At 48.6% G+C, this 28,000-nt stretch overlaps 14 protein-coding genes across 14 annotated transcripts; 5 read left to right on the top strand and 9 right to left on the bottom strand.

Moving 5' to 3' along the window:
* Positions 1 to 325: 325 nt before the first annotated feature.
* LACBIDRAFT_188723 (uncharacterized protein) lies at positions 326 to 3,536 on the bottom strand (the record flags this gene model as incomplete). The annotated part of the gene is made up of 9 exons (XM_001876983.1): positions 326 to 490; positions 543 to 815; positions 858 to 1,076; positions 1,127 to 1,276; positions 1,329 to 1,863; positions 1,911 to 2,212; positions 2,263 to 2,679; positions 2,729 to 3,245; positions 3,295 to 3,536. The coding sequence occupies 9 exons, from the start codon at positions 3,534 to 3,536 to the stop codon at positions 326 to 328; spliced, it is 2,820 nt and encodes a 939-aa protein (XP_001877018.1).
* A 226-nt stretch (positions 3,537 to 3,762) lies between these two features.
* Positions 3,763 to 4,987, top strand: LACBIDRAFT_188808 (uncharacterized protein; the record flags this gene model as incomplete). The annotated part of the gene is made up of 6 exons (XM_001876525.1): positions 3,763 to 3,952; positions 4,006 to 4,168; positions 4,234 to 4,267; positions 4,319 to 4,474; positions 4,522 to 4,673; positions 4,726 to 4,987. The coding sequence occupies 6 exons, from the start codon at positions 3,763 to 3,765 to the stop codon at positions 4,871 to 4,873; spliced, it is 843 nt and encodes a 280-aa protein (XP_001876560.1). The 3' UTR covers positions 4,874 to 4,987.
* Positions 4,988 to 4,997: 10 nt separating this feature from the next.
* Positions 4,998 to 8,628, bottom strand: LACBIDRAFT_231055 (uncharacterized protein; the record flags this gene model as incomplete). The annotated part of the gene is made up of 14 exons (XM_001876984.1): positions 4,998 to 5,460; positions 5,517 to 5,676; positions 5,725 to 5,804; positions 5,854 to 5,975; positions 6,026 to 6,130; positions 6,180 to 6,392; positions 6,446 to 6,511; positions 6,561 to 6,695; positions 6,867 to 7,234; positions 7,284 to 7,361; positions 7,428 to 7,717; positions 7,773 to 8,128; positions 8,178 to 8,499; positions 8,552 to 8,628. Coding segments are annotated over 14 exons (2,835 nt in total), but the record flags the coding sequence as incomplete, so codon positions are not given.
* Positions 8,629 to 8,842: 214 nt separating this feature from the next.
* LACBIDRAFT_231399 (glycoside hydrolase family 18 protein) lies at positions 8,843 to 10,278 on the bottom strand (the record flags this gene model as incomplete). The annotated part of the gene is made up of 6 exons (XM_001876985.1): positions 8,843 to 8,977; positions 9,030 to 9,083; positions 9,136 to 9,775; positions 9,823 to 9,968; positions 10,018 to 10,105; positions 10,157 to 10,278. 6 exons carry the CDS (start codon positions 10,276 to 10,278, stop codon positions 8,843 to 8,845), a joined length of 1,185 nt encoding a protein of 394 aa, XP_001877020.1.
* A 415-nt stretch (positions 10,279 to 10,693) lies between these two features.
* On the top strand, positions 10,694 to 12,227 carry SDG16207 (SET domain protein; the record flags this gene model as incomplete). The annotated part of the gene is made up of 4 exons (XM_001876526.1): positions 10,694 to 10,784; positions 10,894 to 11,107; positions 11,178 to 12,067; positions 12,118 to 12,227. The coding sequence occupies 4 exons, from the start codon at positions 10,694 to 10,696 to the stop codon at positions 12,225 to 12,227; spliced, it is 1,305 nt and encodes a 434-aa protein (XP_001876561.1).
* A 272-nt stretch (positions 12,228 to 12,499) lies between these two features.
* Positions 12,500 to 14,131, top strand: LACBIDRAFT_292777 (uncharacterized protein; the record flags this gene model as incomplete). Its single annotated transcript, XM_001876527.1, has 5 exons — positions 12,500 to 12,671; positions 12,724 to 12,877; positions 12,930 to 13,339; positions 13,396 to 13,790; positions 13,846 to 14,131. The coding sequence occupies 5 exons, from the start codon at positions 12,500 to 12,502 to the stop codon at positions 14,041 to 14,043; spliced, it is 1,329 nt and encodes a 442-aa protein (XP_001876562.1). The 3' UTR covers positions 14,044 to 14,131.
* Positions 14,132 to 14,375: 244 nt separating this feature from the next.
* LACBIDRAFT_311557 (uncharacterized protein) lies at positions 14,376 to 14,804 on the bottom strand. The gene is made up of 4 exons (XM_001876986.1): positions 14,736 to 14,804; positions 14,647 to 14,679; positions 14,510 to 14,589; positions 14,376 to 14,458 (listed from the first exon to the last, which is right to left on the bottom strand). Exons 1-4 carry the CDS (start codon positions 14,754 to 14,756, stop codon positions 14,437 to 14,439), a joined length of 156 nt encoding a protein of 51 aa, XP_001877021.1. The 5' UTR covers positions 14,757 to 14,804; the 3' UTR covers positions 14,376 to 14,436.
* Positions 14,805 to 14,892: 88 nt separating this feature from the next.
* LACBIDRAFT_192518 (uncharacterized protein) lies at positions 14,893 to 16,313 on the top strand. The gene is made up of 6 exons (XM_001876528.1): positions 14,893 to 14,976; positions 15,036 to 15,293; positions 15,346 to 15,492; positions 15,546 to 15,637; positions 15,696 to 15,940; positions 15,990 to 16,313. Exons 1-6 carry the CDS (start codon positions 14,903 to 14,905, stop codon positions 16,074 to 16,076), a joined length of 903 nt encoding a protein of 300 aa, XP_001876563.1. The 5' UTR covers positions 14,893 to 14,902; the 3' UTR covers positions 16,077 to 16,313.
* Positions 16,314 to 17,368: 1,055 nt separating this feature from the next.
* Positions 17,369 to 19,079, top strand: LACBIDRAFT_143231 (uncharacterized protein; the record flags this gene model as incomplete). The annotated part of the gene is made up of 9 exons (XM_001876529.1): positions 17,369 to 17,524; positions 17,586 to 17,891; positions 17,946 to 18,031; positions 18,085 to 18,194; positions 18,256 to 18,572; positions 18,633 to 18,660; positions 18,717 to 18,733; positions 18,786 to 18,899; positions 18,957 to 19,079. Coding segments are annotated over 9 exons (1,257 nt in total), but the record flags the coding sequence as incomplete, so codon positions are not given.
* Positions 19,080 to 19,340: 261 nt separating this feature from the next.
* Positions 19,341 to 20,043, bottom strand: LACBIDRAFT_292781 (uncharacterized protein). The gene is made up of 4 exons (XM_001876987.1): positions 19,915 to 20,043; positions 19,834 to 19,855; positions 19,687 to 19,719; positions 19,341 to 19,625 (listed from the first exon to the last, which is right to left on the bottom strand). The coding sequence occupies exons 1-4, from the start codon at positions 19,996 to 19,998 to the stop codon at positions 19,396 to 19,398; spliced, it is 369 nt and encodes a 122-aa protein (XP_001877022.1). The 5' UTR covers positions 19,999 to 20,043; the 3' UTR covers positions 19,341 to 19,395.
* Positions 20,044 to 20,144: 101 nt separating this feature from the next.
* Positions 20,145 to 21,821, bottom strand: LACBIDRAFT_292782 (uncharacterized protein). Its single transcript, XM_001876988.1, has 6 exons — positions 21,632 to 21,821; positions 21,494 to 21,558; positions 21,087 to 21,442; positions 20,677 to 21,036; positions 20,373 to 20,627; positions 20,145 to 20,318 (listed from the first exon to the last, which is right to left on the bottom strand). Exons 1-6 carry the CDS (start codon positions 21,814 to 21,816, stop codon positions 20,178 to 20,180), a joined length of 1,362 nt encoding a protein of 453 aa, XP_001877023.1. The 5' UTR covers positions 21,817 to 21,821; the 3' UTR covers positions 20,145 to 20,177.
* Positions 21,822 to 22,057: 236 nt separating this feature from the next.
* Positions 22,058 to 24,960, bottom strand: LACBIDRAFT_311564 (uncharacterized protein; the record flags this gene model as incomplete). The annotated part of the gene is made up of 11 exons (XM_001876989.1): positions 22,058 to 22,175; positions 22,233 to 22,332; positions 22,389 to 22,572; positions 22,632 to 23,300; positions 23,362 to 23,586; positions 23,636 to 24,037; positions 24,108 to 24,281; positions 24,334 to 24,483; positions 24,533 to 24,586; positions 24,635 to 24,811; positions 24,862 to 24,960. 11 exons carry the CDS (start codon positions 24,958 to 24,960, stop codon positions 22,058 to 22,060), a joined length of 2,352 nt encoding a protein of 783 aa, XP_001877024.1.
* A 142-nt stretch (positions 24,961 to 25,102) lies between these two features.
* Positions 25,103 to 25,506, bottom strand: LACBIDRAFT_311565 (uncharacterized protein; the record flags this gene model as incomplete). The annotated part of the gene is made up of 2 exons (XM_001876990.1): positions 25,103 to 25,206; positions 25,263 to 25,506. 2 exons carry the CDS (start codon positions 25,504 to 25,506, stop codon positions 25,103 to 25,105), a joined length of 348 nt encoding a protein of 115 aa, XP_001877025.1.
* Positions 25,507 to 25,591: 85 nt separating this feature from the next.
* LACBIDRAFT_311566 (uncharacterized protein) lies at positions 25,592 to 27,911 on the bottom strand (the record flags this gene model as incomplete). Its single annotated transcript, XM_001876991.1, has 13 exons — positions 25,592 to 25,826; positions 25,894 to 25,955; positions 26,010 to 26,039; positions 26,089 to 26,105; positions 26,157 to 26,243; positions 26,291 to 26,338; positions 26,395 to 26,539; positions 26,593 to 26,757; positions 26,810 to 27,063; positions 27,112 to 27,172; positions 27,222 to 27,304; positions 27,364 to 27,614; positions 27,667 to 27,911. 13 exons carry the CDS (start codon positions 27,909 to 27,911, stop codon positions 25,592 to 25,594), a joined length of 1,683 nt encoding a protein of 560 aa, XP_001877026.1.
* Between the last annotated feature and the right edge of the window lie 89 nt (positions 27,912 to 28,000).

A 28,000-nucleotide genomic window follows, 5' to 3' on the forward strand; every position in this document is an offset into this window, starting at 1 on the left:
TCCGACAGGTGGTCAGTGATGGCGGGGCTGACGCCGAGAAATTATATCCGGGCGTGCCTCTTCGGACGGCTAGGATGTTTGAGACGAGGATTAATTGTGGTATAAGTAGGGTATAAATCTTGGCAAGGTATAAATGGTCTTTGGAGCATGGTTGCGCTCTTGTCAATAGCACGCCCACGTGGTGACAACCGAAAATCACGCCTCGACGCGTGAGCTTCCCAGATTTGGACAATAAATTTCGACGCGCCTCGTCTAGAATTACATCTACAATACATCAAAGCAGAGCTATAAAAACAAAAATGTGAAACCGGAGATTTATCTAAATCTATGGGGCTGAGGTCAAGGACGACCCTTCTGTGTCGACCGACGGGTGCACCATATAGAATACACGCATATTCTCCCCGTCCAATATCGTCGATGATTGTTGGGTGTCAGTTTCGGAGGGAAGAGATTCTTGTACATCTCCTTTAACAGCCAAAAGGTAGTTATCCTAGAAAAGGTAAATGTCAGCAGCAACACGACATATACAACGTTGATTTGACCTTGAGCAATTTTCGGAGCATTTTGGTCACAAGCTCCTTTTCAAACTCCAGCTCTTCTATATCCTGAACAGATTCCTCCTTCTGCTCTAGATACCAGTCAACGAGTTCATCATGATCCAGACCCACTCCCGTTTGTCGTTCGTGCTCCTGCAGATGCAGGACAATCAAACTCCGCAGAGTTATGTATTTGTCGTGTGTAATAACCATACGCCGCTTTGGTGGCGCTGCCTGCTGTTCACTCTCGGGAGCTGCAGTGGCCGCCCGTGATGATGCCTCTTGAGTAGAAGCACCTTGGTCAGCACCCATGACCCGAACGCCGTTTAGCGGCATAGTCTCGTCCATTCCATCCGTTTCTTCCACCATCATGGGTACGTCCTCGCCATCCGCGTCGTTCACAGAAGTGGGTGCGTGCGGTCGTCCTTTGTCGCGTTCACCCTCGAGTTCCTCCTCATCAAAGTCAATGTCATCTTGCTCCACATGGATGATAGATTGCCGCAGCAGAGTGAACGCTTCGCGAACATACGCAGGAGTTATCTGTGATTCTTTTGAGTTTGACGGCGAGCTAATCATTTATAGGAATTTACCTCGTTGGTGCAATTCGCCCGGGCAATCGCCTCTGAGAGACGAATCATACTTTCCAGTTGCCTAACGGTAATCCGGTATGAGTTCCTTGAATCGTCTTGTCGAAGTATCCTATATTTTTCCACCAACACATCCGCGGCTTCTCGTGACATCTACAGAAGAGATCAGCAACAATTATACACCCGACAGCGATTGGGAAAGTACTTTGGGGTTGAAAGTCCTTGCGTAACGGATGTATCTCTGCAGGGTTTCTGTGCTGAACTCGGGGTTGATGGCATCATCTTGGAATCGATGAACATTGACAATGTGTCTCGCGATATTGAGATCTGTCTTCTCATCGCACTCGTCTAGGACGACGAAGAAGAGGTCGAATCGACTCATGATTGGAGCGCTCATTTGGACATTTGCTCGAAGCGACTTTTTGCGATCGTATCTGCCTCCTATTGGGTTCGCAGCTGCAAGAATGGACGTTCGCGCGTTCAACGTCGCGTGAATACCCGCCTTTGCGATAGATATAGTTTGTTGTTCCATTGCTTCATGGATGGCCACTTGATCGGAGATGTCCATCTTGTCAAACTCATCAATAGCGCATATGCCATTGTCAGCCAACATCAGCGCTCCGGCCTCAATGGTGAAGTCACCCGTTTCTTCGTCTTTGACCACAGCTGCGGTGAGACCAGCCGCAGAGGAGGCCTTACCAGAAGTGTAGACCGCTCGAGGAAGGAAAGAGCAAACATATCTGTAGCGGAGTCATTAAAAGCCACAAGTAGACACGATATTACTCACTTCAGGAATTGGGACTTTGAAGTGGACGGATCACCAACAATACATATGTTGATGTCTCCACGAAGATTCATGCCCTCTGATGTCTGCTTGTGTACACCTCCCATGAGCTGTAACAGAAGCCCTTTCTTCACTATTTCGTGGCCATACACTGTCGGTGCGATACTTTCGACCAAGCGAGAGTAGATGTGTTCTGACTCAATCATGTTGCGGAGCTCATCGTATTCTGGCCCTGTGAGAGACTCGATGAAGGCCTGCCCGCTGTCTTCTCCCATCTCTTGCTCCCCCCGAATATTTGTGCCACCCTGTTGGGGCGATTAGGCTTCGATAATGCTTTGACATCTAAAGCTCTTACCCGACCGTCAGAGTCATGAACCATACATGCCAAGAATGCAGTCTTATATTGCAAATCTCGAACACCGAGACTTTTCAGTCCAGTAACCCCGTTACCACCTACACCAGCAGTCGCTGTGTTGCCCGCTTTGGTTGCTTCTCGCTGCAACTCCGCTTTGTTTCCCCCGGGAAGGCCAAGTTGGCTAACATCTGGCACGACAACGAAAGCCCCAGTAAAGGTACATTTGTCTCCAGCTTTGGCCCGCTCAACCATCTCAGATCGAAGAATTACATCCAGAGAACGAGGCATAGAACCCGTGGGTATTTCTGAAGGATTTTCTTGAATGCGGACCTTTTGCCAATCAGTAAATTTTGAGGTGTCGATTTGAAGTTGCCATGCGACGCGGTTACCACATAGAGCATTTGGACAGAGTGAAGGCTTATGAACAAGATAAGACAGATGTATCAACTTTTGTATAGCAGCTCACCTCAGTATACTTGAATTGTTGCTCAACGTCATGCACGACGCCATTGCAAACTTCACAGGTGAAGCTTCCAAAGAGGAGCTCCGGTCGAACCTCGCTGGTCCGGGTGACTGTACCACTGATGCTCATAAGTGTCCCGATCTTGTCCGTCCTCAGATCTCTAATACCAGATACCAGAGGCAAATGATAAAAGGCTATGTGGAACTCGCGCGACAGAAGATTTGCTGAGTCTGTTGTGGCCGCAGTGGGATTGATCTTGAGGTATTCGGGTTCGTATTCGGCCACAAGGTTGAGAAGGGCGCGTCGTAGATAGGGTAGAAATCGATTGTATTGCTTCTGTATTGCATCTGCTAGGACGTCATCGCGTAAAAGGAGGTGCCCGTAGTCAACGTAGAGAGTAGTAAGACTCCATTGTTTCATCGTGTGAATTTGCTCGATGTATATCAGTTCGCCTTCTCCCATGTCAGGCGCGTCTCCGTCAGATCCTGGAGTAGCTGCGAAGGCGACCTCTTCCGTGAAGCTTGATAGAAGTCAGTAGTCGTGCGCGTCGAGATCGACAACCAACTCACGTCTTGAGGAACGTTTCAAAGCTTTCCGCCACGCTTTCTCCGACAGCATCTTTTACGAGTGGAACCTCCCCATTAGCCTGAGTACGCGGTCTTCTGCGCTTTCGACTTGGTGCGCCCGTACCAGGCTCCTGATCTTCGTCGTCTTCCAGAGTCAGGGCATCAACGGCGGGTCTGCGAGGGGTACCACCGCGAACCGAACCGACTGGATCCGGAGCGCTGCTTGGAGGAAGAGACGACGGCATCGCGAGTGGGGATGAAGGACCTTCAGAATCCATGTTTGCGGAAGATTTCAGCCTATTTGTGATGAGGACTTGGACGCGACAAGAGGTAGAAAATGATGAGGCGTCTGTCACATCACGCGTGTAGGGCAGGTAATCTCGTGTTGTGTGTGACATATGTATTCAGGTCACGGGTTTTGCTTCATTTACATACTCAAATCTGCTTCATCGTTCCTACAACTCCCATCATATGCACGACCTCGACCCGCTCGACCCCGCATACGTTGCGGATGTTCTTTCACGGCCTCCCTTCGTCTCAATTCCCGGCGTAATAAACGTTCGGGACCTTGGTTCCTACCCCTCAGCAACATATTCTGGAAGAATAACAAAGCCAGAGTATCTGTACCGATCCGCAGAGCTCTCTGGAATCACTCCAGAGGGTAAGCTTATTTCATGGATGCCTTGCATTTTCCCCGACCTGACATTTTCATAGGGAAAGCCAAGTTACAGGAAATCGGTGTCTCTAAAGTCTTTGACTTACGATCCGACACTGAAATCCGAAAGTATAACACTCCGCTTCCCGTGATCGATGGCGTAGAGATCTTGCATACACCCGTCTTCCAAACTGCAGACTACAGCCCAGAGATGATGGCTAAGTGCGTACGTGATAGCACCTTTCCGGTAATTGGCACACCAATACCCATGTGATTTTGGTCGATAGGAGATATCAATTATACGCAAGTGGTAAAACAGAGGTCAATTCCAACTTTTGCCTAGTTATCCGAAGATGCTGACAGCAGACAAAGGCCTTCATGGAGCTATACTCTCAAATATTAGATCATGGTGGCCACTCGTTCGGCGCCATCCTTCGTCATGTAAGAGATAAGCCCACGGAGCCCTGTCTCTTCCATTGTACAGCCGGGAAAGATCGAACTGGACTTATAGCCGCCATTTTGCTCAAGGTATGCCACTTTCGACACACTACGCCCTCTCCTCACTGCGTATGCAGCTCGCAGGCGTGGACGATGAAGCTGTCTCTCGTGATTATGCCCTTACTCGTGTTGGCCGGGAGCCTGCCCGCGAAATGATAATGGCACGTCTGGCCAAAGAGCCGTTATTTGCCTCGAACAACGAGGCTGCCCTCAACATGTTTACTTGCCGGTGCGTAAACTTTCAATTCTGATGTGTATACGACTTCAACAATTTTATCTAGTCACGAGACAATGATGGCTTTCCTCGAGCTGCTGGAAAGTAAATACGGCGGAGCAGAAGGATACATCAAGCATTACGTTGGGCTCTCTGAGCACGACATCAACACTATTCGGAATAATATCCTGGTTCCTGGTGATTCGCGGTTATAGACGATGTCAACGACAATTAGACGGGATGTCTTCCAACGGATGGCCGACAGTCATAGTTCGAACGATTAGTGTAGAATACTATTCATGGTAAAGAATGTCATTATCATCATCATCATCACGTAACTTAGGCTCTCCTCGCCAAATCGATAGGGCGACGTTGCTTCTGTGCCTGCGTCAGTGCCGCCGCCGCATTCGTGTTGCTGGACGTAACGCTTGCACCACTCTGGGAAGGTATTATTCCCGTCAATCCGCTTGGAACCCTTGCCTTCGGGTTCAAAGGCGATAACGCCCCGCCCTTGCTGGCAAGAGGTGGTGCTGGGGACATGGGGTTTGGTAACTCTCCACCCGTAACTCTTCGACGCATGGGTGGGCGACCGGTTGTTGGTGCACGTCCTGGTCTCTCGCCTGTCATGTCACCCAGCTTATCCAAGTCAGGAAACCCCGAGATCGTCGACGTATCTGCACCAAGTGCCTGTCGTCGAGCCTTTTCATGTCTAGCTTGCACCGACCGGAAATGGAGGAGCAGCTCTTGCCACTTGATATCGTCGCGACCAATCTTTGAACGACTGGATATAGGACCTATCGTTCTGAAGGAAGTCAACTGAGCAATGATCTACACAAAGGTACGGACCAGGACGCTTACGGCTTCGGAGCAATGTGTAGAAACCCTGCAGAATTAACTGCATTGAGCCGATTTCGCAGTGAGACGAATGCAGTGCTTTGTGGCAGCAGCATCAACAAGCCATAGAGACACTTGAAGAGATACGGATATCGATCTGGTTCCAGTAATTGTAGTCGAATGTCTGCAAAGAGTCAAATTTTAGAACACGGGAGATATGTGGATTTCTGACATGTGAAGACCGGTGATTCGATGAGTTGCACAAGCTTATCGACTTGCACGAGCATCGGCACAGTAATTTCTAAATCAGCACTGTATAAACGAGGTAAGTAGGAGTCTTGCAGAGCTCTAAACACCTTACAAAATGTAGAGCAGATTCGATGCATGTTCATAAGCTTGAGCGAGCAGGCAGAGGGAAAATACTGCGACCGCGTTGTGACACCATGATCGGTAGAGCGTTGTGAACAGTGCTTGGCCATCTTGCTGGCCAATTCATCAGTAACTACGAAATGATGTGCACAACCTGGACGGACCCGAGTTTCTAGGCTTTTCAGCCGTTTCCGAAAATCCGCAAGTTCGGGAGATGTGATGAGGATGATGTTCAACTTCTGAACAATGACACTTGCAAATTCGAGATCCTGTTGAACATCAGGAAAGCTGCCCAAAGTCGAGTATTGAGTCACTTACATCTTCCTTCTCCAAGATTTCTGCAAATGTACGGTAAATCTTCTCCGTGTTCAAATTAAGGCATAACTGTCTGATGATGAGGCTTCCCCTCGTTTCTAGCAACCTCCGATCGGTGCTGAAGAGCTCCAAAAGATTGATCATAAACGCTTTGAAGTAATTCTCTTCTGAACTAGAGGATATCTGTGCTAGGAGTTGCAAATCGTGTTTTATCACCTTGAAACGACGCCAATTAATGAGATAAATGGTAATGACTTAAACTGGTATACCTCCTCTGAACTATCGGATAATGTCTTGAGTAAAGCCGGAAATGTCCCATCGTCCATGGCGAGGATCTAAACTGGTAATAGTGATCAACGGAAAGATTTTACTTGTAGAACATACCTTCTTAGGAGCCTTTTGGTGTAACATAATCAGCCATTTCAATGCAGCTACCCTTGTTTCTTCGAACTCGCTCAAAAACTGGATTGTCAGCTCATTCACTGTGGCCTGGTAATCGAATAGATCTGTATCTTCTTGCTGTTGTGAATTAGCGAGGTTGCCGTTCATTCCAGGCTGACTGACAAGCGAGCTTGGCGAATGTGGTCGACTGGGTTCTGAACTAGATGCGGATATTTCTGCTACGGCAGCAGGTCGAGGGGTAAGCGAGAGCTCTGCATTGCTAGCACGATGGCGTTGTAGGGGAGGTACGTCCGGAAGGATATCAGGGGTTGCGACCTCTCTTGATGCTTGGCTGACTTGACTACCAAGTGTAGATTGTCTTGAGTTGGTTGTAGACGTTGTAGGTGTTGGAGATCTAGGAATCCTGCTTGGTTGTGGTTTCTCGGCAATCGGCCGTGTGGGGGGAGGAGTTTCGACGGGAGAAGGGAGATTTTGAACAACATTCAGCAACAACTTGTTGGTGCGAATAGCGGCTGATTGAATCATAGCAACGTGGTGGGCGAGATTGGGCAAAATGGCAGGGATGAGCCGGGGTGTGAAGGGAACCATGACATCCTGTGCAAAGGTAAGGAATTCTGCTAGCCATCTCAAAGCCATAGATTGCTGAATTTCGTCATCTATCGACAGGGTTGAAAGTGGATCACCAGAGCTAACCAAAGAACTCACGTTCTCCATCGAGTTGCTGAATTAATATTTCGATAATTGAGGCGAAATCAATTTGAACACCTTGCCCAGGTATCCATGCTGTCAAGAAGGTAACTATCCTCTGTAATGTTAGGAGGGGGTGACTTCAATTACCTCCGGTATCACGGTCGTTGATCTCTGGCGAAGAATCTTCCTTTACGGCGGACTCGCTAGCCTGATGGGACTGGTCGTCATTCTCTAGAATAAACAATGCCCGTTCAGCATTGTCCAGTGTAAGATCGGGTAGCTTTTCGAGGGTCGCGTCAGCACGTCGTGTAAACTCAACTGAAGTCCTCATGGTATATTGGTCGAGTTGCCGAGAGACAACTGTCACATCGCGAATCTCACGGAGGAAGTCAGCTAATAGATTTTCAGTCGCAACTCGCACATCCTCCGTGGGATCCGAAAGATATTTCCTACATAGACTGTATTAAGAAAAGATGATCAAGATATAGTTGTCGAATCACGCACAAAAGACCGTCCAGAAACTCAGGAAGATATGAAATCAGCTCCAACTCAGGAACTGAATCTAGCACGTTCATCCAAGATACGAGGTAGCTCCTTGTAAAGGGGCTAACAACGTAGATACGTTCCCGGAGTAGCGGGATAAAGTGCGCCAGCGAGAAGGCTTTCTTCGCGCCTTCTCCGGGCAGCCCATCTGGTAGAGGAACAAGCACCCCAACCGCTTCGTCTCTGTCGTCACGTACTTTCTCCGTTTCGGGATAAAGGGGAATATACACGGAAGCGGATTCCGCAACGATATCCTTCAACAGTCGATCAAGAAGTTCAGCACCATTCTTGACAGAGAGCTCAGAGTCGGCTGCTAACTGGGCTGGATGAACAAGTGCGACGAAACAGTAGAATTTAATCGCTTACCTTGCTCAGGGCATCGAATATGTCGTTGAAGTATACCAGAACCTCTCCCTTCGACACTTTGGCGATGTTGTATAAGCACTCCGCAGAAAAATACCTGATCCTATTCTCTGGATCGACAAAACAATCAAGCAGTGGCCTGACAAATTTTTCCATGTAGGGAGCCACGTCTACGCCCAACGCTATCGCGGTACCAGCTAAACCGATGAGTCCGCCATTCCTAATGTGGAGAGGGTTCGCGGTGTTGCTGAACATGTCAACAAGTTGGTCAATGATTTGGCTGATGCGCTTGTGTTCCCCCTGTTGCTGGCACTCTCGAATTTGCCTGAACAATGGGTTATTGGTTGTATTTCAACATATTGCCACAGTGGGTGTACTTCTCAAGTTCAAGGGCTGCTGCTTTGCGTTTCTCATAGATCTTGTCAATGAGCTGCCTGGACACAGCGGTATCTAACGAATTTACGGACGTAAATTGCGGCTTCAGAACAGGTAATCAAGCGTACCCATTGTCTACACGCTGAGGAAGACTAGCAGGACAGGCAGACCTCACTGCCAAGATCGAAGGCGCGTTGGTAACAGTGTGACCGTGACCTTACAACCTTTCACAACCAAATTCAGCACACAATCCTTTCTAATCAACAACGCACACCCCACTGGCGACAACCGAATCATAGTTGCATACCAAATCCACAGTTGAGGCGAATGGAGTCAAGCAAAAGGTCCTTGTAATCACTACCAACCTCCCACATCGCAAACCCCCTTAATCCCGCCGTTTTGATAAATTGTCCCTTGGCCGCAAACGACTATTATAATCAGCTTGTAACGAAGAACTTGAAGGTCTTGGACACCACTTACCCGCGTATCGTCGTACGATACCATGGATTGTGTCTCTTTGTTATAGACATACGGCTATGAAACCCAACTTCTTGAGTAACCCAATACAAGCTCAGCCAATACTCACCGTCTGACTGCAGTCATCGTATCGATATGCGATCCCTAGCCGAGGTGCTCCATTCTTGTCGAGGTAACCCTCCTGAATTATGCGCTTAAAATCGAGTATTCCTTGTACCAATGGTGCGAGAGCACATTCGTCGATACGGTCTTCGCTGCATGGTCGCGGATCCTCCCTAGTTTTTACGAATGGCGGATGTGATGCCAGAAACGGCGATCCACTCATAAACGCATCTGACCGCCGGACTCTGTATTGCCGACCATATCCTGCTACACCCAACACTATTTGTTTCCGCGGCATACCAGCATTCGTCCAAAGCCTAACAGCGGAAATAGCTGAGGCAATCTGGTACTCAGGTGCGGCACAGGTATCGTCAAGTGGCGCGTTTGGACCCACTGAGTTGCTCCAGTGACCCCAGACATCATAATTCATGACAGAAATGAAGTTGAGGACCACGCTGAAGCCAGACATATCTCCACTTGGCTTTCCATCTTCTCCGGCAAACGGTACGACAGACGCGCATGCTGACAGGACAAGAGACGAACCAACTGGGTCCCTGCGCAATTCTTCGAGAAATGAAAGAAAGTTGGCTGCGTCATGCTTGCTAACGACGTTAAACCCCGCCCCTTGTCGGCCTGGATATTCCCAGCTTGATATTTGATTAGATTTGTGAAACCTTGGTTTGACTACACTCACTCGAAATCGATACCATCCAAATTATGCCTTTTGACAAAGCTTGACAGTGTTCTTACAAATGCTGTTCTGTTCTCCGCGGAGCCGACGTTGGAGGACCACCACCGGGAGCCTGTCCACCCGCCGACCGACGCCATTGCCTTGACTCCCTGGATATAGATTAGCCCGCATCACAACGTGTCGATTCTCTGGACCTACATGTCGACGGGCTTCGGCGACGAACTGTGGCAGCCCCTCTGGATTAGATTTTTCCAAGCTAAGGACGTTGACATCTGGCGTTGTTTCCCTACCATGCCAGGTTACTTCGCAATATCACTGGGCTGAATGATTTACTCACGCGAACGAATATATCAAGTGGGTATACTTATACCAGCTAATCTGCGACAGAGGCAACCCGTCGTTGACCTGATAGCCCTCATACCAACCGGCGGCCACTTGAGTTTGATCATATGTCTTCATATCGGGCGGCGCGAGGGCGTGGACAGCGAGTAATGACAGTGTAGAGACCATGAGTGGAAAGAAGGCGGAAAAGAACATCTTCAGTGGAGGGAGGGATGAACCGCGAAGTCTACTGGGGAGTAAAAAGCCCAGCTGACATTCTCGGGGATTTCCTGAATTTCAGGCTGGCGGCTGACTAGTTTACATGTAACGACAGGTATCGTTGAAGTTGAATATCAGAATTCTATAGACCAATTGAAGATCTTTTTTCATTCAAGTATTTAAATTTGCTGCTGCAACTTTGGTAAATTGATCCGAACAATGAGTATTCAGACCTCTGGAGGGACAATTATGAAAGTGAACGCGCGGCGCGCGCGTACGCGCTCTGCACCAATTCGTAAACACGACCACACACTGATACAAGGTCCTCAGTGTCATGTCCAGTGAATTTTCTGCTGCTCTATCATTGAGAAGCTGGCTCTCAAAACACGGAGGAGGCTTCAACACTCGAGTCCGTTTCAGTGAAGGTAATACATGTTATTTGTTGATTTCCGGCCTTGATAGCACTGTTCTATCAATTCTTCCTTGATCAATTGCTGTCCCAAAAGCTAACTTCGCTCACTCGCTCCCGCCAAGCCACGTCTGGATCTCGCGTCGTTGCCTCGGAAGACATACCAGAGGACACGGAAATTGTTTCCTGTCCCTTCGACTTGGCTATAACCCGCCAACATGCTCAGCTGGCTCTGGGAAACTTTTTGGACACATCGGAGATCATCTCCAGCACACACTGGTCCGAACGCCAATGGATCAGCACGTATATCATATTTCATTGGATAATATGCGATGAGAGGTAAATCTCCTCCATAAGAGACCATCGATCACTGATCAACGGTTGACCCATGTGTCCTGGCTACATACAGTCAACCAAACTTGAAGATACTGGCTCACTATCCTTATCTAAAAACACTGCCGTCTTCCGAAAAACTTTTGACGCCATTACACTTTACTTCGGAAGAAATACAACTATTCAAAGGAACCAACTTATATGGCGCGACGCTTGATCGCGAACGCGACTGGCGAACTGAGTGGGCCGACTGTCTAGACAGGGTCTCGCAAGCCAATCAAGATTGGGGCAAGTCCTTTACATGGTCGGCTACATTTTCCGAGTCTACAGCTTATCACAGTTTATCTTTTTTTTACGATAGGGAGCGATACTTGACGGCTGCAACATACCTATCCTCCCGGGCCTTTCCGTCGTCTTTGTTATCGCCGACGCCATCGCTAAAACATTCACCTCTAACGGAACCGGTGTTGCTTCCTGGAATAGATTCGTTGAACCACGCACGTGGACAGCCTGTTTCGTGGGTTGTCCGGTACCCCAACAATGTTCCTCCCGATTCGTCCTTGCAAGAACCAAAGATATCTCTGATTCTCCACACACCTGCTACTGGGGGGAATGAACTTTTTAACAACTACGGACCAAAACCCAACTCGGAACTCATCCTTGGATACGGCTTCTCGCTCCCGCAGAACCCGGACGATACGATCCTTCTCAAGATAGGTGGTATTGAAGGACATAAGTGGGAGATTGGCAGGAATACGATTGGCGCTGAAAGTCTATGGAAAGAGATCCTCGGATCATTCATTGACGATCCTGCATCTGAGCCAGATTATGAGGATGTTTTGGACGCGTCTAGCATGCTACTAGAAATGGTTCAAGCTCTCCTAGATCGTCTTCCAGTAGAAGCCATTCAAAATTCTGCATTGATTCGGCCCGAAGTATCTACTATGTTTCGTGACTACGTGGAAGGTATGTTCAGTCAATCTTGGGAGGTCAGAAGACTAATGTCATTGATCAAGGTCAGCGCGACATATTGACCTCTTTGGTTACTTTTGCAAAAAATCAAGAAGATCGAGCAATCCAGTTGGCTCGTGACGCGGGGGTTGAAATAGTGTTTGAAGACGACTGAACACCAATTTCATCCTTAGAAGTTAGCTGTAAATCAGAATCTAAAGCTATACGCGACATGTCTTGATCATGTGATGGCATTTGTGAATTTTGTGCAATGGCCCCTCCATCCATTTCCGTCAAGCACAATCCATCCACAAAGTACAGTCCTTATATCAAGGGAAATCGTGTCCTTTGTTTGAGCCGGGTCTGAGCTCAGCATCCATCTTTTATCCACGCGAAATTTACACTTTATCAAGCGGCAGAAGGTGGCCTTGAAAAAAAATCAGTTCAATGGCGCTATCTCGGTGCGCTGGACTTGCGCTCGTGCTCATTCTTATTTTGCTTACATTTACCGTGACGGTCAGGGGAAATAAACGGACTTACGTTGAAGCTCGCGCCAGCACATCCTCGTCCTCATTGTCACCCGTACCCAGCGATCACTTTCCCGCCCCGGCCAAGAAGCGTATGTTCATGTCCAGCTTCTTCAAGGGTAGGAATCTCAAATCTATGCACAGCCAAACGTGCAGAAACGAGACAATGTCCCGTCTGCGAAGAACACATCCCCCTTCGCTTGTTGCCAATGCACGCGGCATTAGAGTCAGAGCGAGTAGAAGAGGTTATACAGCAGGTTGGGTCTTCGGATATTCTATACGACGAGATGGATGATGCGTATGTTATTTCTTTACGTTCAAAAAACCCAACCGAAATTCTTCGTGTGTAGCCCAGGCCCAAGCTCACGCAGTCGCCGTTCTGCGTTGAAAGCTCGCAAGTCACTAACATCACGGAACGTTCACGATTCCATGGAACAAGCGTGTAAAACTATCCAGATTATCAAACGACACAGAAAGCAAAGGCATGCGAAACTCAAAGAGATTGCACGGGAGGAAGAAGGATATATGGGCAGAGGTGCTTGGTCGCGAAGCGTCGCTGGTGGGCGTATTGTGTGCCCCGTGTGTTCCTTAGAGGTTTGTGGCGACCAGGACGTACTGGACGCACATGTGGACTCGTGCCTGGCAAACGAGACTAGCAGATTGGAGGAGGTTAGACAGCGTGAACTACAACAACAAAGAGACATGGAGGAAGATATATGGGACGAATTGGATACTGGGGGACATGTAGGAAATGTACGAGGTGGGTGTTTTCCCTTTGTTGCTCGCAGAGCTGGCCAATTACTCAAGGGTTAATAGGCACAGGGTTCCTGACACGCGACCGTCGTGCACAGGATGTAGATGATGAAGTTGATGTAGAGGGCGACGATCAAGACACGTTTGGTGAAGCCCAGTTCACAGAAGGGGATATCCTCCCGGTCGACAATCCCCAGGTAATGGTTCAGGAAGACGTTGAGGTTGAAATTGAAGGCGACAACGAGGATGAAGCGTCAAGAAAACTGAAAACGTTGCGTGACCTCGTTGCTGAGGGGAAGGTTGTCTTCCCCGACAGAGTAGAAGACTTGAAAGCTAAAATGGTTGAAGTCCTGGGGGCTGGGGAAGCAGATCGGGTGGACCGCGCAGTCCTAACAGCTAAGAAGCGCGGGGACAAGGCTGCGTTGGTAGCTGCACTGGAAAACAAGATCGAGCAGCTTGTAAGTTCACAATGGCCAATACAGGAGAAATGTAAGCTAAAATAATCGTTTGCAGGAATCCATGCGGGTGTCGTCGTCAACGTCACTCTCGTGTCGGATCTGCTTGGACCCATACAACGAGCCCACCGTGTCGACAGGATGCTGGCATACTTGCTGCCGCGATTGCTGGCTGCGTTGTTTAGGTTCCACCAAGCTCTGCCCAATCTGCAAGCGCATTACCAGTGCCACCGAGTTGCGCCGTGTCTACTTATGATTTTCACTTATGGATCATTACTTTGCTTTGTTCGATGCTCTGTGTAAAATATGTATATTAGTTTCTGGCAAGTTGTGGAATTACGATGATGGAAAATCGGTAAAGAGGGCTCATATCTGGCCTAGTCAAATCCTCATGTCGACGTCACTTGAATAAACCAGAGCTGACAAGGTTACAGCAAGTAACGCCCATTGAATCCCACATACATGGAATGGATCGGGGTGCTTTGAATGCACCACCACGACATGTAAAATCGTTGCCCTGACATGGGACAAAGGAAAGAGTTGCTCACCATGAATTGGGTGCTTGATGATCGTTTCGGTATTCACCCATGATGAAAGTCTTTTTGAATTACGAGGAGATAATTTATAAATACAGGTGGGCCAGGACTCGTTATGCAAGGGGACTGATTAACCTAAGACTGGCGTTGAGTAAGTATTTCTTTGTTCGCGTGAGAGTGGCGTACTTTATCAGAGAAGGCTGTGGGTTACTCCGCGTGAAGCCAACGTAGATGATGAGAGGTATCCATCCGTAGTGGAGGACGGTCTGTGGGGACACGTTGAGTAGGATGGACGTTGGAGTACACCGCGCAAAAATACATACACGGCCTATTTCGACAACTTTTGCAATACGTTCCTTGAGAATACCGGCAGGTTAGGCAAATCAATCATGAAAATAAAAACTCTGCGCACCTTTGTATCTTCTGAGGGCATGCTGTTGTCTTTTTTGTGCTTTCGTCGGGTGACGGTGGTGGTGGGTGGATGTTTGAATTTGAGTTATCGGCCGTTGCCGAGAAGCGAAAAAGTTGCTGAGGTTGGTCTCCAACTAAAATCAAAAGGATTCTTATATATAAAAAAGGATGTCTCTCGGTCCTTCATCCTCTGCGATTCACGTCCAAGGCACTTCCACGACGGACACGGCGCATAATTTACCGTGAGTCGCTCTTATCACTGCGCCAAAGTCGAATCTTACATTGATAACATTTCATCTAGCCGTACACCAACAAATATCACCATCCACCCCGTAGCCCTGTTCTCCATCCTCGACCACTACCTTCGTCGCGGCGAGTCTCAAGATCGGGTCATTGGCACACTCCTAGGCACGCGCTTTGAAAATGAGGTCGAGGTCCGATCCTCGTTCGCCGTGTTGCACAGCGAGACGACCGAACAAGTTGCCGTGGACATGGACTACCACCGGACGATGTACGAGCTGCACCACAAGGTGAATCCAAAGGAAGTCATTGTTGGATGGTGAACGTCGTTCTTGTCTGCAGATTTTTCATCCCATTCATGTCTCGTTCAGGTACTCCACAGGATCCAATCTCAACACATATTCCGCGCTTATTCAAAATTTTTACTCGCAAGAAACCGCGCCTAACCAAGCGATTCACGTTGCTGTCAACACTGGCGTTGAGGAGGGCCAAGAACCCGGTGTCAAAGCGTTCATCAGGCTTGTACTTCAGATGATTCGCGACGACAACTCACTCAACCGCGTATCAACAGCTCACCAGTAGGGGTCTTCCCCAAACCAGAAAACTGTGTCTTTGTTCCAGTGCCCGTTGAATTGCGGTTCCACGATGGAGAACGAAGCGGCCGTAAGACATGTATCTATTTGATTGATAAATTTGTCTGGCTGACACTTTGAATCTTTAGTCGACCTACTAACCAGCGCTGCAAATGCCTCAACATCAACAGCCTCACAGCCTATAGCTGATGTGGAGATTCTCGAACGATCAATTTTGACAGTATCTGAAATGCTCGACCGTGTACTCTCCTATGTGCGAGATGTTCTTGCGGGGAAACAAAAGGGAGATCCAGCCATTGGCCGGTACCTCATGGATACCCTTGGAGCCAGCACGGATGATTTAGAAAAGGGTGGCTTCAATGCCAGCTTACAGGTGCGGGTGCTCAGTGTTAGTTTTTCGAAAGTGCTGATGGTGTTTGCAGGATACACTGATGATATCGTACCTTGCGAACCTTGTGCGTTCGCAAGCAGAGGTATCGTCCCGGTTAGCCCTCACAACGTCATCATAGAATGGTTGGATGAAGATGCTATATATCTTTGTCTATTTTATGGTTCTATTCGTGAATCAAATTGGAAGGGTCTAGCTGTTGAAAATCCGTGAATGCTGCAAGTCATGACGGCTTGCCAGGATTTCTCCCAGCGGCCATGTATTCGCCGGGCCTTGTATGGTCACGTCAAACCCCGTCTCTTTTGTTTGGAACAATTCTGTACGCAGCTCATGACATCTCTCAGCCTCGGCTGTTATCAGAGGACGGAGAACGTGCAATAAGATCTGTTGAGCGCCGTATGGCCCAATGTCATTGAGGCGCACGGAAGCGGAAAGAAGACTCCGTGCATGGAGGAAGAGATGAAGATATTGAGCCCGATCTATGTGATTTTGCGGTTGAATGATTGTTCTTCTATGTAGTAATTATGCATACCTAAAGCGAGTCCCAGAGCGGCTGTTAAAGCACCCCAACACGTTGGCAGATGACCGTCGACTTCCTCTTTCCTCACGCTGAGCTTGAATTGACTGAAGAGACGGTTCATGGCTGTCTCGTGATGATGGGGTTCTGAATCCGTCAAAGCGGAAAGCGAGGAAGGCCGCGCAAAGCCTTTTGAATACAGAGTGAGTAGGGCTACCCCCTGAGCTTTGGATGCCCGCCTTGCAACGTGATTGAGGGTCATGGAATTGTATAAGTGGTCAAGCTCCATTAGGTCCTTGAGAACTTCGTTGAGTTCCCCCTCCCCTCTGCGCTGCTCCCGGGCGAGTGCGACAAGATGATGTGCGTCGGAGACAAACGGGAGGGTGCTCCTCGCATATGACGCCAAACTGTCGGTGATAAAGGCGACAATGGTCGACTCTGCCGACGACGAGGAAAACCCATGCTTGAGATAGGACTCTAGTCCCGATGATGCGACGAAAGAGCCAGTTGGAAGATTGCTGTCGGCCAAGAGCAAGAGGAGATATTCTTCATCCATGCACGTGACCGGCTCATATCTCTCCAAGTACTAACCTTGTTCAGCTCCCCTTTTTTAACGCTCATGAGGGTCGTGCGCTCCATCTTGGCATCGCCTGCCGCTAGAAGACCACCGATATACCTCACAAGGCTCGCAGTTGCCTCACATACAAGGCCTTGCGGTAGAGCCCACAGCTCGTCTCTTGCTGTTGAACCCGGCTTCGGCCAGGATCTTGAGCACCTTTTCAAACAACCGAGCACACCCTCCAACAATACCCCAAACCAGAATTCCTCTGAGGATGGCAAGTTTGTCCGATCTCTCGCGTATCTGTTTCTCAATACCTTTCTTGGTAGATCTCCTAACGCCACTACGGCAATACCAGAAACTTATAGACACGGGAGTGCTGCGGGGAGACGACCACCAGACCCGTATCATCCAGAAACTACAGGACTTGCACGACAATCTACTCCATTACAATCCACCACATATACCCCGTCCATCGCAAAGCATTTCACTGGTACGCACCTACTCGACAGTCGACATGTTCGGTACCTAAAACAGCGACTTTCCTCTTCCAGGTATCCCGGATCTTCAGCCGCGACCCACCTGTCCCTACATCTCCTCCAGCATCTGCCCCTAAGGGCTTATATCTTTACGGCGACGTTGGAACTGGAAAGACAATGCTCATGGACCTGTTCTTCCAGACCCTCCCACCTTCCTTAAAGCGTAAACGAAGGGTCCATTTCCATGCTTTCATGATCGATGTCCACAAACGTGTCCACGCCGCTAAAATTGCTATGGGCTTCAATGGCGGTGACCCAATAATACCTGTGGCTAGAGATCTCGCCACTGAGGCGTCCATTCTATGTTTCGACGAATTTCAGGTACCAACCCGAACTACTATCCATTTCAAATTGCTAACATGGGACCATCGTTAGGTGACGGATATTGCTGACGCTATGATACTTCGTCGGTTACTTGAGTCTTTGCTCAATTATGGGGTGGTCTGCGTGATAACTTCAAAGTGAGCGGCGTTAGGCCTTCGCATCAGGACGCTAACGATAAGCATCTCTCTAGTCGGCATCCAGATGATCTCTATAAGAACGGCATTCAGCGTTCTAGCTTTATACCCGCAATCGAGCTGCTGAAATCTCAATTCGAAGTAACCGACCTTGACTCTGGAACTGGTGCGCATCAGTTCACGTTCTCACAAAGGTCACTCAACTAACTAACTCTCCATTCTCGCAGATTACCGCCGCGTACCTCGCGCCCTCTCCCATGTATACTACCATCCGCTCACACCGGAGCACGACCGCGAAATCAACAAGGTCTTCCTCTCTTTGGCTTCCCAAGACCCTACAGACCCCCCCATCCGCGGCCGCAAGCTGACTACATGGGGCCGACAACTGGCCGTTCCCGAAAGCACCAGCAAAATCGCCAAGTTCGATTTTCAAGATCTATGTGGACAGCCCTTGAGCGCTGCTGACTACATTAAAGTGACAGAAACGTTTGGAACGGTGTTTTTGTTGAACGTACCCAAGATGGGCCTGGACAAGAAAGACTTGGTGTGTCATCTGATCGTCATATAGCGTTTAAGCTAATTTTGTTTGTCCTGCCTAATCCAGGCCAGACGGTTTATCACCTTCATTGATGGTTCGTCATTTTTATCTGACTGATGTCATCGTAGCTTATCGTTGTGATCCGTGAAGCATGTTATGAGAGCAAGGTATGCTCCCTTCGGTTTTATGTATATTAACGGTCACTCATTCCCCGTGTAGACTAAACTCTTCGTGACATCAGAGGTGCCGGTGTTCAAGGTCTTTTCGGATGTTCCCAATGAATCACTACCACAACATCCTTCGGACCACATGCGCAGCGTCATGGATGATCTTGTAAGTGTTGGTTTATCATCTGGCGTTTAAGACGACTCAGAATGCCTTAATTCTTAGGGACTCTCCAACGACATCGTTGGAACCAGCTCCATGTTCACTGGAGAGGAGGAAGTCTTCGCGTTTGCCAGAGCCTGTTCGCGGCTGGTACAAATGGGAAGCAAGGAGTGGGCGGAGACCGCAGGACGTTTCTGAGCACGGACGCTATGTGCGCTGGCGCGTCTGGATCTCTCGTGATTTACGACGATCTTTGAACCTTCATCTGACTGTCTTTTTTGCTTTGCTATCCCACACATGTCGGAGACTCTCCCCCATTTACAACCTAATGTATCTAGAGTCCTTTTGAATAATGAACTATACGTACAACATTTCTTTGGGGCTGAGGTGAGTCGCACGGCTGTTCTGGAGCCCGGTACCGATGTTGAACGTCCACTGTCAAGAAATCATGATATACAAATGTTGATGGTAATACAATGATTTACGTTCGCTGATGTGGTACTCAAACGCCCAAGGAGTGCCCCTGCTTTCTGTTGTCTGGCCCTCCTCGCACAGCGTTCAGAGGTCCAGAAGATTTCGTAATACCCTCCGCAGCCTGCTCTCTCCCATTCTTCAAGATGTGAGTGACAACGTCAACGTCCTTGTGCGTGCCGAAAACCGTGTCTAGTTGTTGCTTGGATGGTTCGCCAAGAAGACCTTGGGAGCCTTGACCAGAGTGGAAGACTTTGAAAGCTAGGGGGAGTCCGGGAAGTGAATATTCGGTACCCCGGGAGGAATATCACGCGATACTCACAATCAACGACTTCAGCTAGTGGGATCGTGCTGTTGAGAAAGGGTTACACCTCGATGACGTGAGTCGAAGATGCAATAATTACGTGTCTGACGAGCAGAGAGACAAATCAATTGAAAGATCCACTCAAATCCAAGAAAAACAACTCACCTCCTGCATGCCACTTCTTAAACTACGGTAGAAACACAACATAATGAGATGAATCATTAACAAAGACGGAGGTGGACTGACCTCTTCAGGGTTCACGATGACGATAAACTCGTCCGTAGACTGAGAATCGGGCTTGTAAATGACTTTGGTGAGTGATTTCCCCATGATATCGTCAGATCGGTTGTAAGAAAGACTGAGTTTGGACGTTGAGAGTGTAAAGGAGTTGGGACTTGGCAATCTGGCTCTTTGTGCCTTTATACCTCTCGGCTCTTATGACGTCGGATCACTCCGTTGACGTCACGCGACACCACCACCTCGGAGCAACATATCATTCACAAAGTTATCTACTGGAACCGCTTCCAAGCGTGTTTTTCGTACTCTACGATCCTCAGCCTCCGTTTCTTGGGCAACACACGCACACGGGGCTCAATCAACGCCCGCTGTTGCAAACTGAGAAATCGATCCTTGAACAGATTTCCTTCGGGCTAAAGGGAAAAGACATTAATACACTGAAAGAGCAAGAAGACAAGTAAAATGACCTTCAACCCCCTCAAGCTCTCTGACAAGTCCTCTCCGAGCTGCACCTCCACCTCGCCCTGAGGAACTTTATGTTTCCCCAACTTCTGCCCCACCAATCCCTGCTTCCTCACTTTTTCCTCTAGAGCTAACCGGCGCTCTAGGTGCTTCTTCTCTTGTTCGGACAGGAGCCGCGCTGTGCTCCGACGCATGATCTTTGCGTTGCTTATGGATGCTATCATCCGTTTGTGCTCGGCTCGTTCCGCCAGAGCGCGTTTCTACGAGAAGAAAGGTTAGCGTAGTAGAAGGACAAGGAATGGAACAAACCTCAGCAAGTAATCTCTTCGCTTTATTCTTCTGCGACGCTGTCTTCCGATCAGGAACGCTTTTCACCACCCTCTCCTCCTTCTCTTCTTCCGCCTCATCATCCTCAACAAGAACCTTCTCAGCCAACTTCATCCCAGCAGCCAACCCTTCCTCGAGAGGTTCAACCATATACGAATCTTCCATCTTCTTCTTCACCTCCGCGAGCTTTTCCGCGTCCCGAAGCCTCTTCTCCTCGGCTTCATATGCCTTGAGTATGAGCTCATGGTGCGCCTCCACGGGCGGGTTATACGACGTCCCCTGGTGCGGCTCTACGATTGCGGGGACCTGGATGATGTCCCGGGTATATTTTACTGTGGGTGGCTAAACCAAGATCAGTAATTGTACCAGGCAGATAGAAAAAAAAAGAGAACCTTGATGACCTTCTTCTGAACCGTCTCCATCCCATCCGGGAGCACGTCCATTGCCACCTCGGGCGCCCAAGCATCATGCGTCCCGCTGCTCTTCACAGCCTCGCTCAGTCCCACCATCCCGCTCCCAGCTTCATACTCCGACGGGTCTAGGATCGAGTTGAAAGGTCCTCTGCGAGGCCTCTTCGCGATCTTCAAAAGCCGGGCTTTTTCTTCATAACTGAGTTGCCCTGCTTTCCTTTTTGACGTGGCATTGGAGGGCCGAGAAAAAACAGCGGGAACGGCGGAGCGTTCAGATAGGATCTTGGTCGATGTTAACGGTGTTCTTGAAGAAAATCGTGATGCGAGGGATTTGCGGACTGTCAACTGTAGTTAGTATATAGTTTTCCATGTTGCATGAATACACGCACCTTGTTCGTCGCCCTGAACATCTACCACAAAAAGATCTTCATCCTTCGTTTTCTGCAGCGGTTTCCTAAATGACACAATCAGCATTCACTTCTTCCTACCTTACACCTTTTCGTGCCCATGAATGACAAAAAACCTACCCAATAACCCGTTCCTCAGCCCTCATACCCTCCAATCCCTCCTCCACATCCTCGATGTTGATGTTCTTCCGCCATGCCCGCTTGCCTTTTCTGGTCGACTGGTTGTGCTGCGCCGGAGCGCCCAGCGAGGATTTCGACAGCTTTGCTTGACTTGCAGGCTTTGAGCTGGATTTTGAGGTCGGCATTGTGGTCGTTCAGAGCACGACGATGTCACAAAAAAAAGTTTCCCACCCTCATCAGGGGATACAAAACAGCTCCCTGGCACTTATCAATCGGGAATGCTTTTTCCTGAACTTCCATGGAAGTGCAAGGCAACAATTTCTATTTATTGATACATAAAAGCCACAGTTCACGCGGCTCAGCGCTTGTAACAAAGCGAAAATCCAGAGATCGACATCTTAGGCTCAGGGTAGTCAAAATTAAAGATCAAATCGAGGCTTCTTTGTCGTTTTCCAACCTGCTCCACCGATACTGCGAACGTTCAAGTTGCCGAGTCGGATGCCTTGGGTAATCCCAGATGTTCATTAGCGGCACCAAGGATGGCCTAATTAAGAATATTAGCCAGGAGAAGAACTATGAGAACAAAACAAGTGTTACGTACCGTCCGTGGGCACACTGGAACGGAAAAGATGTTTGAGAGAGTTTGTAGACCAGCCTTTGGCATTGTTCGACGGTCAGGTGGTCGTTAAACATTATAGCACCTGAGCCCAGACGAATAAATTCGACCAAAAACCGGAGTGTGAGAATGAACACATACCACGACAAGCCTTCGAGTTCACCAAGTCGAGCAGCGCTTTGGGACACAGACGCAGAGCACCAAGCCAGGCAAGCTCATCCGCTCGCAAGTTGGTGCTGTGAGTTATCTGAGATGAGTCGCTCGAATGCTGGAAATAGGCAAGACAGCTTTTCACGAGATCCCGAAGCTCTTCCCCTTGTAGAAGCTGTCATGAGAAAATGGAAATTTTAATACCCTCCGTTGACATACGCGGAAAGAACACACCTTTTCGCTCACAACTTCTGGAACGGAACACACGAGAAGCTGTTCATATTCACTACTGCTTCCGTCCGCAAAAACATCGTCGGAGTTCACGTTCGCCGCCTTCGAGAGGTCGGCGAATTGAAAACCCCAATTGTGGAATGCTCTCTGGATTCCCACAGACGCTTTTAGCAAGATAGCTTCGTGCCGAGTGACAAGGACAGGTAGTGGCGGTTGTAATTCTTTTTGAGTAATCCCTTTCTCTGTAGAACTGCCCTCGTCTCGATAGTGGAGAAAGCCGAGACACAGCTCTTTGAGGAAACACTCCACACGGATGCGTTCGTCCGCAGCATGTTGGTCGACAAGTACGAGAGCAGGAGAAGTGCTCGTTGGTTCACGATAGATTTGAGAGGTCCTGAGTAAACCATTTTCAGGTTGCTTGACTGGAATGGCGCAAGCTATGAATTTTCGGTCAACTTGACCTATGATTTGCGCTTGTTGAAGGTCTTCTCTGGTGAGGGGACGTGAGAGGGCATCACTTTGGAGACTCCTTGCAAAATTTTTGTCCTGTGATGCAAGACACTGGTGTTGTTCGGTATGGAAGGAGTTGTTTTTGACAACCGGCGGACATATAGAAGGGTTAAGTTCCAACGAGGCTATACGCTTCTCGCTCAGCGAGTATGCTTCGTTTTCCTGACGTCATGATAATGGTCAACTGTCTAAAGCGGGATTCCGCTAAAGAGGAGAAAAAAACCTGAAGTGCTTTCTCGAGCCAGGTTGGGATTGAATGGTCAGCCTGTCGGGGGGCTGAGCTGGTTGCATGCCTGTATTGTAAAGTTCTCCTCCCTTGCCGAACGCCCGACGAAGGTTCGCCAGTCCGACCGTCACCTTGCCGATATGAATTTCCTGACCTTGCATCCACAAGAAACTTCTCATGGGTTATAGGATCTGTCCATAATATATCGGAAGGGTTGTCTTCCTGTCGGAGAATGAGGCTATGTATGGGGGAGTGAAAACGGTTCACAAACCGTAGAAGTGTAGAGTACCGAATTTGAGCCTTCTGCAGTATGACGATCGTGCAAAGAACTCGGCGATTCGCTGACATGATTTCCTTCCATGAAACCTGAGTCTTCAAAATTCTTTTCGAGTTTCCTGCGTTTTCGTGAAGGGGAATCTTGGGGACCAGGTTCAATGTCGCGTTGCAATACAAAGCCATGTTTCATCAAGAAAGACTTGATGACAGATGATACAAAGGACAAGATGCTTGCTCTGTTCTTCAGCATATCACCCATGATTAGTGATTTCAAAAGGCCTTGAGAGATGCATAGCTCTACCTGAAACTGAACCGACGTCTTGCTCGGTTCTATTATATTATCAACGTGATCGGGAGGAAGGGTAACGTTGAGGACATAAACAGCTTTTTTCTCAGTCTTGCGGGGGGAACGCCGTGTAGCTATGATCTATCAGCGGTGCATCTCATGCGACCTTGTAGAGTCTCACTGGGGCGAGGATAGCTAGAATCCCCATCTTCATCAAGGCCCTAATGGTCGTTGCATCAGTTCCGACACCGGGATGAGAGCATAAAATAAACATTTTTGGAAAATGAACTAGAGCCAAAGCTCGTATCGATGAGACGACGAATATCGCAGTGAGAAACCGGGTGTTTGTTGATATCTATCAGAAAGGGCTATGAGTTAACACCGTAAAGTAATGCTTTTATACACACAAAGAAACTGATAAGCCTGTTAGAGCAAAATGTCATTTTCTTCCCATTATTTCGAGGATGACCGAGTCTCGCCTTGGACAGTGAGCCGTTCAGACTGATAAATCCGACAACCTTCATCGAATCGCGGGTCGCATCTATCTCTTCGACGTGCTGTTGAACTCTTCAATTTCATTGTGAAGTGTACAAAAAGATCCAATACCTCTGTCAATGCTCTACCGTATATGCGGCGAAACGCGCTCAAGATAGATGGTGTCTGAATCTTTCATGAGAAAAAACACGATATTGAATTGAATGACAAAACCTTTGGTATTCGAAAATTACGATCTCGGAAAGTGTTGACGTCCGTTTCCCTAGCATTGCGGCTGTCCTCAAGTGAAAAGGCGACATGAGGGAATACTATAGCGTATGTTTCGATTTCTTGACGAACAAGCTCCCACGTTCGTATGTGAGAAGGATGGGACAAACGACGTACGGGGAGCTAACATCAGAAGGTCAGCAAATGACGAAGATGGAAATGGAAGGGTTGACATTATAAAAGGCATCGCGAATGCAAATTACGGTGCCTTGCGTTTCTCTTCGCCAACGAACGGCTGGACCGGTATATAGTGTCTTTCCGCCCTGTAGCATTGGCTCGAGCTCACTCTAGAAAAAATGCCAGGTTCACCCCAACCTTGACTATTATGGACCAAGTATTCTTAGATTTTGATGTGCGCGAACATATTTCCATGCACGAGAGCTCAGCCGCAGATGCAAGTGCTTTGACTGAATGTTAACAGCTGCCGTCTGAGCAGCGATTATTGAATGTACCTTCTCCTCGAAAACCAAATGTGGAAAGGGAGTTCATAAAGCCTGGCGCGCATTCCTTTGACGTTCCTACAAGTTGCAAAGGCTTAGTACGATTCACGAAGAGGTGCTTCACTCATGCTCACCATATCGACCTTCTCCTCCATCGCCACCTATAATATTGAGGCCGTCTTTGCTGATGCCAGAACCATCATCTTTGACCCAACAAGACCATTCCTCACAGTCCAAGCCTATGTCTATCTGACACGCCCCAGCATCAAGGGAATTCTGTAGAAGCTCGGATACAATTTGGGGCAGCGAAGTGAGGATTTGGGTTGAGCGAAGTTTGGCGCGTGTTGAAGAGTTCAATGCTTCGATGGCTCCATGCATCTACTGACTGTTGAACGTTGAGGTTGGACGACGATGGGGACGTTGGTCTATACAGTCACATGACAAGTAATTAAGAGGTCACTGTTCACATTCGGAAAACTCCAAAGCCATTACCATTTCCATCCCATGTAGTACTACCGCCCATACTTCTCCGGCTTCGTAAAGCTCGTTCTCGTGTAACTATGCCAAGTCCAAGACCCACCACGTCTCGGGTATCCGTAGGCTTGATAATTCCATCGTCCCAAAGGCGTGCAGTCGAATACAGCGCAGTTGATTGGTCTTCAATTTCGGCTTTTAAAGAAGAGTGCTGGGCAGGATCTCTGATAAAACGAATTAGAATGGAATGGTTATTGTTTGTTGCGGAAAAGCAGAGTAAAAGAATTTTACTTTGACACTGTGGTCATGACCTGGGACAATTGACCCGAACCCATGACGGAAACTTTGGCGTTCTGATATTCACACATTACTCGAGGTCAAGCAGAGCAGGTTAATTTATTACTTACAGGCCACATCCATAGGAATCGAGGAGAATACTGCTCGAAATTTGAGTGAGAATATTTTGAGAGGAAAGGGCAGACGCACAGCACGACCAGCCATCCCTGGTAAACTCGTCAGACAACTGCTAATCACAAAACAACGACGCGACTGACCATAGTTACCAGCACCAAAGCTTCCTCCAACAATTACGGTAATCTTTGGTACGTCCGCACACGCGACGGCACGAACCATTTTTGCACCTTCGAAGCCGTGAGTTTCAAGTTCATCTATGACAAACAAACCTTACCGTCTTTCGCGATGCCTCCTTTCTCTGCCTTTGACCCGACCATGTAGCCTGTAATAAAATCATCAACGACCTCCGAAGCAAAAGCAGAAGACGATGGAACATGCCTGTCACGTTCACAAGGAATAATAAAGGAATCTGACGCTGCGAACAAAGCTGAATGAAATGTGTCGCCTTCAAAGCCGAGGGTGAGAAAAGGATTCCGTTGTTGGCCACGATTCCAATTTCATAGCCATGGATATGGGCGAAGCCCTGTTGAAATGGCTTTAAAAGTAGATCAAAAAAACTGCATCCGTCAAACACACTGTGATTATTGTTGGCCCATACTCCTTCTTGAACTCCCTAAATCTGCTTCCATCGACGATCCGAGCAATGACCTCACGCATGTCGAAGGCCTGCCGGACGTCTGTCCCAACAATACCATGAAGGTCAGAAGCAGGGTATAGAGGGTCCTCTGGCTTCGCAGATGGCTGAATCGACACGAATCAGTAGAGTCCCATTCAAAAATCGGTTGTCACTCACGACGCTGGCAGTAGTGCCTGCACTACCCAGGTCTCCAACAATACCTCTCGCTATAGAAATAGCGTGCTCGTCATCCCGAGCCAGATGATCGGTCACTCCGCTCTCGCTGGAATGCATCAGACCACCCCCCAGGGTCTCTTCATCAACTTCCTCCCCCGTTGCGGCTTTAACGAGCGGCGGACCGGCCAAGAAAATACGGCCTTGGTTCTGCACAATGATGTTCTCGTCCGCCATGGCAGGAACATACGCGCCGCCTACCCAGCATCAATCTGACAATCTACCGTGAAAATAGAAGTACGAACCTGCAACCGAGATACCATGGACGACCGCGATTTGAGGAATTCCGAGAGCGGACATTTGAGCCTGTCTCTCCATAAGTTCCAATTTATCTCGGCCAATGCGTAAACCATACCATGTTGTAGAAAATACGGCCAAAGTGTTCCTTGTCCGGGAACACGTTCGCTTGATGGGGGAGAGCAGCACCTCCGGACTCCACTGCTCAGCACAATGAGGAAAACTATACGAGAACTCGTAGAGCATCGGAAATGACATACCAATATATACACAAGGTAGCCTGTTCTCCCGCGCAATCTCCTGCGCTCGCAAATGTTTCTTCACTGTCAATGGATAGTATGACCCACCCTTCACAGTCGCGTCATTTACGACAATGACGCACTCCCGCCCGGAAATACGACCAATGCCAGTGATGATACCCGCTCCTGGAATAGATTCAGGATAAACCTTGTGCGCCGCCAAAGACGAAAGTTCAAGGAACGGTGAATGTGGATCCAGGATAAGGCCTAGACTGAGAACCAATATTTCAAAGGTTGAACCACCGCATAGGCATGAGTCCCAACCGTTCTCGAGGTAGCCTCTTTCCCTTGTTCCGCATTCGTTCCGAGGCTTTGAGACCCCCTCCTTGGCGCGCCTCAGCCAGCTTTGTCTCCAAATCGCCGACTAGCTCGTCCATTGCAAGTGACTTGGCAGTGAATTCCGGCGAGGAGGTAGAAACGAAGGTGGGCAACACTGAGGCATGGTACGACCTCAGTTGGTTAGCCAGCGTCCTAGTCAGAGTTCTCTGCAAGACGGCGTGCATTGTCATTTGTGTGAATAGAGATGTTGTGTCGATAAGTTGGTGTTTGCATTTGAACTAAGTAAGCGGCCGGAACTTCGGACCATCCACAAGTGTAT

This window comes from Laccaria bicolor, genomic scaffold (assembly GCF_000143565.1).
Source record: "Laccaria bicolor S238N-H82 LACBIscaffold_4 genomic scaffold, whole genome shotgun sequence".
In the NCBI taxonomy this organism is placed as follows: domain Eukaryota; kingdom Fungi; phylum Basidiomycota; class Agaricomycetes; order Agaricales; family Hydnangiaceae; genus Laccaria; species Laccaria bicolor.